Source organism: Coenobita brevimanus, chromosome 16 (assembly GCF_032717465.1).
Source record: "Coenobita brevimanus isolate Jiangsu-jjx chromosome 16, ASM3271746v2, whole genome shotgun sequence".
Lineage (NCBI taxonomy): Eukaryota > Metazoa > Arthropoda > Malacostraca > Decapoda > Coenobitidae > Coenobita > Coenobita brevimanus.
This window is the reverse complement of record NC_136969.1, coordinates 10,736,430-10,744,727: the sequence shown is the minus strand read 5'-3', so window position 1 is coordinate 10,744,727 and position 8,298 is coordinate 10,736,430. Positions and strand designations below refer to the sequence as shown.

Sequence of the window (8,298 nt, the reverse complement as noted above, 5' to 3'; positions counted from 1 at the left end):
GCGAGCTGCAAATATGAGAGATCTTTCAAGGTAACTTGTATTATTATTATTACTGCATTCCCGCAAATTACCGACTAGTACACTACATAAGGGATGGCGCAAGATCTCATGAATCCTGCAGGGAAAGAAGCGAAAAATATATAAATGAATATTCTGACTGGATGAAATTACCAGAATGGGACTAATTTAACCTGAATTTGTGTATTTGGACCTAAATGACACTGGACCAACGTGAGAGACCTAAATGGTCTGGATGGACTGAAGTGTGCTTGAATGTACAGTAACTACTTTTATTCTACTGTAACTATGATCAGTTTTTCGTCCTTTTGCAGCTTATTTCACATAGGTCAGTGGCAGAAAAAGACAATACTACAGCTCTACATCCATCCCATAACACCCCTTCATGACTAGCATCGTGATCTATTGTTTTAACTCAGGATTCAAGATGGGCAGATGAAAGTTTTAGGACAAGTTAGAGTAAAAAATGTATAGACAATAGCTTACCTAATTGTATCTAAACAGCTTTCTCGAATCTAAGTTGACTTAACTGAACCTGAATCTTAATCATTCTGAACGATCTGAATGGCCTTAGGTTATGCTAACATTACATAACATGGTCGATCACTGTGGTTGTCTTCTTTACCTGAAGAAAGTTAGCAAAACTGATGGTGGAAAACAAATGCTTATAATGTCCAGGTTCTGTTTTCAGTGTAATACATAAATATACATTCATACTGTCAGAATGAAAAATGCATTGCCAGAGAATATATATTAATCCAAGTGACATTACTAGTCAGCACTATACCGTACATCATTTCGCTGCAGGTTCGGAGGAGTTAGTGGTACAGCTGGCATTTACAGTAGATGACCCCACGGCACCAGAGGACAAACAACTCACCTTCAAGAGGGCAACGGGGAACATTATGGAGATGCTGTCCACGATCATGAACTTCACGTGAGCTATTAATGCACATTTGCTTTAATACACTGTATGTTTGACTGGGAAAATTTGGGTTTGATTAATAAAGGCTGGTTGATTGCACAACTTGCCCTAAGTTAGCAAAAGTAAAATATGAATGTGAATGACCCTCTCGACTAACTTTTCGTTAAAGAGAAGATGTTACAAAATCATCAAAGGTGCTTAAATCACGTCCCTTTGACAGATACACGTCCCTCTGACAGATACACGTACATGAAATCCCCCGACAGGACTTGGGGCTTACTGCAGAGCGATGAGACTTGGACAGGCATGATGGGACTCATTACCTATGGGGTTAGTTCTATAGTTCGTTTACCTCAACTTGGCTCAGATTTTCGTCCTTTGCAGATTATACTACGAAGCTCGATGGCGGATAAAGACACCGTTACCCATTCCCTTCTTTCCATAAGACTGCTTTATCACTAGCGTCCTATTCTAGTGCTAATCTCTTATCGCAGCAAATTTCTCAATATGGAATGGAAAATTTGGGCCAGGTTAGTAGTAGAGTATACCGTATATAGCATCTGTGAACCGAATACTCTTTGGCTTAGGGCACGTGGTAGCGTCTTTCTCACCGATAAATTTTGAATTTTTCTTTTAACATTATTTTTCGCTATGCCTTTTTTCTACTTGTCATTGAAACCAGTTTCTGTCTGTTACTTGCAATTTATCTTATTTATTTTTTTATTTACTTATAACAAGCAGCCGTATCTTAGGTAGATTCCAGAGTAATATTACCCTCCTACAGCTTTCAGCATTCTATATACGTCATCTGAACAAACTTTTTTTTGTCAGTTTCCCTCTTGAAATAACCAGTCGTGATCAATACAGTAAATATATTAGGTCAAGAAAACGACTTGTGAGCCTTCTCACGAATTACTGATCATAGGAAAACGTGGAAAAGGCCCATATTTTATGGAATATATTCCTACATTCATTATTCTACTCTTCTTCATTATCTTTTACAAAAACACATATCAGGAAGTGGAGTTTACTCCGGGACCATTTTCATGGATATAACCAGAAGCCAATGGATAGACTACTCTCCATTTGTGTTTATAGGAAATTATCTAATTCTCGCTGCCCGTGGTCGACCTGAGGTGGACCCCCGGGGTTTCCTGCTGCCACTTAGACCAAAGGTTTGGGTGGCTGTCCCGACAGCACTGTTGGCAGTATGCGCTGTGATACTGCTTCTGTCTTTCTGCCTTCCCACTCAGGTGCAAGAGCCACGCATGAAAGATGCCAACACCTTCAACTGTGTACGGGTTCTTTTGCAAGAAGGTAATTAGTGTTTGTCATGTTGTAGTTAACACTGAGTAATTTTATATTAACCTTTGAGGAACTCTGGGGAAAAAGATTAAGTCGGAACGGCTGAATTAATGAAGGCATCATCCAGGCTTCTTGGCTTCCGAACTAGTCAATTTCTCTCTGTAATAATACGAAAAGAGCCTATTTTTTCGTCCATATAGTTTCATGATACTCAACCATTGTCTTATGTTAGATGATTCTTAAATTCGTCTCACTAATGGCAGCTTATTGTAATCATTATTATTTCACTAAAATTGCCAGAAATAGGCCATCAAAAATTTTGATGATCCATTTCTTTGACTTGGCTTTTTTTTTTTTTTTTTTTCCAGATATAAAGAGAACTAAGAGTCGATGGTGGTGGGAGCGTGTGATGCTGGGGGTGTGGATGCTGATGATGGTGGTGCTGACACAGAGCTACGTTGGCAACCTCATGTCCCTCCTGGCAGTCTGATACATAGACAAACCTTACCAGAAACTTGAGGACGTCATTGACAACTCTGATGTTGGGATAATTGTTGTCCCAAACACGTTTATCATTAAATATTTTGAAGTGAGTGGTTGTTTCTTCAGGACGATAAAAAAATTAAGAGTATCTAATTGGCTGTCTATAATGCGATATTTTAATTAATATGTTGTTACTTTATTGTGGCGTCAAAAATAATAATCAAAAGCTTTGTTTGAAATGATGGTTAAATTATTCACGAAATTCATATCATAGTAGCAGGCTGCCCAAAAGTTAAGATAATTTCTGTCTATTGAAAACATTCTTTTTTTTTTTCTTTTTTTTTTTTTTTTTGCCATGTACGGTTTCTCAAACATCACAAAGCAGCGAATTAATTTATGAGTAGGATCTATTATTTTGATAGGTAAATATGTTCCTGATGCTATTTTCAGTCAATAACTCATGAACCATCGGCTACGTTCATATGTTTAATATCTAACCAAAATTTTCTACAAGACATTTACACGTACTTTTTTTTTTATTATTATTAAAAACTCGTGTTTCCAAATCTCATAAACATAAACCGTCAAGTACACAATTTTTAATAGCCTTATTCTTTTCAGACTGCCACGTCAGGACCACTTCATGAACTTGGGAAACTGATGGAGATAAAACGGGTCGCCTACAACAAGATCGTGGGATTAGAAAACAGCATGGAGACCGTCTTGCGTGCTGCCACTCACGTCATCTTTGACCTGGACTTAAACTATATCAACTTGCTGCCCAAAAGCTTTTCTTTCATAGGTAGTAATATGATTGTTAAAGATACTGAAATTTGTATGTTTAATATATTTTGAGTTATCTGTATTTTAGAATGTATCAGTGTATCATAGCAGTACCAAGCCAACAACATATTAGTATTAAATTGATTTCATTCTAAAATAGCATGAACACACACACACACACACATACACACACACACACACACACACACACACACACACACACACACACACACACACACACACACACACACACACACACACACACACACACAAAGCTGTTGCTGAACTGGTTACATCATGTTTATCATGTAATGTAAACCTTACTTCTACTAGGACTTTTCTCTGCTGTGTAAAAAAGTCAGGTTATTTAAGTTAACAGGTTTATGCCTTTGAATTTAGAAGGATCATAAGGCAAATATCTACTATGCATTGAATATTTCACGAGGTTGAGCTATGAGAACTCCTTTCCTTTCCAGTCGTCTGTCATCAGTTAGAATAAATTAAATGTTATCAGGGATACTACGCCTGACAAACTGGTCAATTAAATAACCATATTGAGGGAGGAAAGAAAGGCTTTTATCTTTAAATGGTGCTTTTATTTAAATTAATTATATGGCAGTGCTGGAGCAGTCAAGATGTTACGACTCTTCTTGTTACAATTTCCACTTGTAATTAATAATGTCAGGGAACAGAGAAGGACACTGACACTGACGGATATAACAGAAATGAGGATTTCAGGGACATACGACTGTTGACAACAGGCAAGGCGGTAATTAATTAAAATCGATTGTTAGGTAAATGTACAACACTGCCTGGCATTTCAAAATAAGAAGCATCTTGTAAGTCCGTAAACGAAACACTTCAATAGTTTTCCAATAACATATCTACGCTTATGTATTTAAAATATCTAGTTTTTTTTTTTTTTTTTTCAGGTCGTTGTGAATTTTACCTTTCACGGAGAGTCGATGCAACCACCCCTCTGGCCATGGTGACTCATAACAGCCTCTTTTTACCAAGGATAAATAAGTTGCAAGAGTCCTAATTTTGTAAAAGAGAGAGGTGAAAAGATTAGTAAGAGAGAGTAAGAAGAGAGTGGATGAGGAATTTGGAAGGAATTTGAATGTAAAGTGGAGGGACTGTAAGAAAATGTTCTGGAAAGAGGTGAAAGGAGTAAGGCAGGGCGGAAGTGAAGTTATCAGGGGAGTGAAAGATAAAAATGGTAGATTGCTAGTGGAGAAGGGGGAAAAAGTGAGCAGATGGAGAGAACACTTTAAGGAATTGTTGAACATACAGGATGGAAGTAATGCGAGTATAAGTGGCTGGGGAATGGCTGGGAGAAGGAGGGAGCTGAGAAGACAGGAAGAAATCAGTGGGATAGAAGTTGTGGAAGCAATGAAGAAAGTTAAATCGGGGAAAGCCCCAGGAATTGATGGAGTGTGTGGTGAAATGCTGAAGCATGGGGGAGAGATAGTAGTAGAATGGATGTGGAAGATGTGCAGATTGGCCTGGGAGGAAGGTAGAGTCCCGGAGGATTGGAAGTCAGGTATAATTTTTCCCTTATACAAAGGAAAAGGGGAAAAAGAAGTGTATGGTAATCATAGGGGCATTTGTCTTCTTAGTATAATAGGAAAAGTGTATGGTAGGATACTTATTGACAGAGTTAGAGAAAGAACAGAGAAATTAGTTGGAGAAGAACAGGGAGGCTTTAGGAAGGGAAGAGGTTGTGTAGATCAGATATTCATTCTTAGATCTTTAGTGGAAAAGTTTCTAGAGAAGGAAAAGAAGTTGTATGCGGCTTTCATGGATTTGGAGAAAGCATATGACAGGGTGGATAGACAAGGATTGTGGAATGTGTTAAGAATATATGGAGTAGATTGGAAGTTGTTGAATGCTGTGAAGAGTATGTACGATGGTGCGGAGGCTGCAGTGCGTGTGAATGATGAACTAAGTAAATTTTTCTCTGTGAAAGTTGGGTTGAAACAGGGATGTGTCATGTCTCCATGGTTGTTCAATCTGTACATGGATGGGGTAATAAAAGAGGTACAAGGTAGGGTAGTGGATGTTGGAGTGGCCCTGGTGAGAGAGGATAGTGTTTGGAAACTCCCTGTACTGTTGTTTGCAGATGATACTGTGTTGTTGAGTGAAGACGAAGGGGAGCTGCAAGGCTTGGTGGATAAGTTTGGGAGAGTGTGTAAGAAACGGAATCTAAAGGTGAATGTAGGGAAGAGTAAAGTGATGGTCTTTGAGAGAGGTGAAGTCAGTGAATGTACAGCGAGGTTGGATGGTGAGGAATTGGAAAATGTGAGTACGTTTAAGTACTTGGGTAGTGTGATGAGTAAGGATGGAGGTTTGGAGGGTGAAGTGCTTGAAAGGGTACAGCAGGGAAGAAAGGTTGCTGGTTCTTTGAAAGCAGTGATAAGAAACAGGGAAGTGAGCATGGAAGTGAAAAAGTTACTACATGACAGTATTGTGATACCAACTCTAACGTATGGAAGTGAAGCTTGGACGTTGTTGGAAGGACACAAGTCAAGAGTGAGGGCAGTGGAAATGAGTTATTTAAGAGGAGCCTGTGGAGTCACATGGAGAGACAGGCTGACGAATGAGGATATAAAGGAGCGTTGTGGTGTGGATGTGGATGTGATAGGAAGCGTTATGAGGAACACACTGAGGTGGTTTGGCCATATGGAAGGATGGAGGGTGAAAGACTGACGAAGAGAGTGTATGTGAATGAGGTGGAGGGGGGAAGAGGGAGGGGGAGGCCGAGGATGAGATGGAGGGATGGGGTGGAGAGGTATATGAGAGAGGGGTGTGTGAGTTGGGAGCAGGGCAGTGAAATGGCGGGGGACAGGGCGACTTGGAGACGATTTGTTTGTGGCCACCCCAAACGGGATTGAGGCGTCTGGCAATAGAGAGATAGATAGATAATATTTTGTTGCAGTACCTCCCTTTCCTTGGGGGAAGCAGCCTAGGTATATAGATAGATAGATACTATGATTCTTTTCAAAAATGAAAATAAAAAAGTAACAAATATTTATAAATTGGTCCTTTTCACAGAAGGGCTTTGAGTATATGATAAATTTACATATATAGACACATACATACCCTGAGATGTGTAAAGTGGAGGGACTGTAAGAAAATGTTCTGGAAAGAGGTTGAGTTAGACAGGGTGGCAATGAAGTTAGTGGGGGAGTGAAAGATAAAAATGGAAGGTTACTAGTGGAGAAGGGAGAAAATGTGAGCAGAGGGAGAGAACACTTTAACTAATTGGTGGACATAAAGAATGAAAGTAATGCGAGTGTAAGTGGCTGGGAAATGGCTGGGAGAAGGCGGGAGGTGAGAAGACAGGAAGAAATTATTAGGAAGGAAGTTGTGGAAGCAATGAAGAAAGTCAAAATGGGGAATGCCCCAGGAATTGATGGAGTGTGTGGTGAATGCTGAAGCATGGGGGAGAGATAGTAGTAGAATGGATGTGGAAGATGTGCAGATTGGCCTGGGAGAAAGGTAGAGTCCCGGAAGCTTGGAAGTCATGTATAGTTTTTCCCCTGTACAAAGGGAACGGGGAAAAAAAGAAGTGTGTGGTAATGACTGGGGCTTTTGTCTTCTTAGTGTAATAGGAAAGGTATATGGTAGGATATTTATTGACAGAGTTAGGGAAATAACAGAGGAAATAGTTGGAGAAGAACAGGGAGTTTTTAGGATGGAAAGAGGTTGTGTACATCAGATATTCATTCTTAAATCTTTACTGGAAAAGTTTCTAGAGAAGGGAAAGAAACTGTATGCAGCCTTCATAGATTTGGAGAAAGCATATGACAGGGTGGAGAGACAAGGATTGTGGAAAGTATTAAGACTGTATGGAGTAGAGGGGAAGTTGTTGAATGCTGTGAAAAGTATGCATGAGGGTGCTAAGGCTGCAGTGCGTGTCGATAGTGAACTGCGTAAATTTTTCTATCTGAAGGTTGGGTTGAAAGAGGAATGTGTCATGTCTCCATGGTTGTTCAAACTGTACATACTGAGAATTGAGGATGTGAAGAAGCGTTGTAGTGTGGATGCGGATGTGATAGGAAGCGTTAGGAGAAACACATTTAGGTGGCTTGGCCATGTGCAGAGGATGGAGAGTGAGAGACTGACGAGGAGAGTGTATGTAAGTGAGGTGGAAGGGGAGGGGAGACGGGGAGGCCAGGGATGAGATGGAGCGATGGAATAGACAGGTATATGAGAGTGGGGCGTGTGAGTCGGGAGCAGGACAGTGAAATCGCGGGAGACAGGGCGACGTGGAGGCGATTTGTTTGTGGCCACCCTCTATGGGATTAAGGCGTCTGGCAATAGAATAGAATTTTTCTTAGGGAGTTATTCATTACTTACAGACATATAAGTGTCTCGTCTTGTGGTTAGATCCTACACGTTGGTGGAATCAGCGCTGTACGATAATGGATGAAGTACACAGAACACAACTCCAGCATGTGCAAGAACCCACCCAGGATCATCACCGTCACCACCATTCGCTCACTCACCAGTCTTTGGGTAAGCCATGATGGTAACTTCCTTCATTACTGAAAATAGGATAAATTTACCTCACTGCACTCTTTATCCCCCTCAATCTAATATTGCATTTTATCATTACAGCCAGACGATTTTATTCGGTTCACGAGAGACTTTTTTGATCATGGAGGGTGAACATAGCTTTCATTAACCTTTTACTACGAGAGTGAGTAAAGTTAAAAAATAATAACAAGATACCTTACTGGAGTAAAGTGGTGAAAAAGTTGAGTGTATGTAATCGAGTA

General features: G+C 40.0%; 1 protein-coding gene across 1 annotated transcript in view; it reads left to right on the top strand.

Annotated features, from left to right (window-relative positions):
* The first annotated feature begins 215 nt into the window (after window positions 1–215).
* LOC145390961 (putative glutamate receptor) overlaps window positions 216–8,298 on the top strand; it is a 218,727-nt gene continuing 210,644 nt past the window's right edge. Inside the window, exons 1-2 of the mRNA XM_080265698.1 lie at window positions 216–231; window positions 826–955. Coding sequence (XP_080121824.1) covers window positions 216–231; window positions 826–955 — 146 coding nt within the window. The remainder of the gene's footprint in view (window positions 232–825; window positions 956–8,298) is intronic.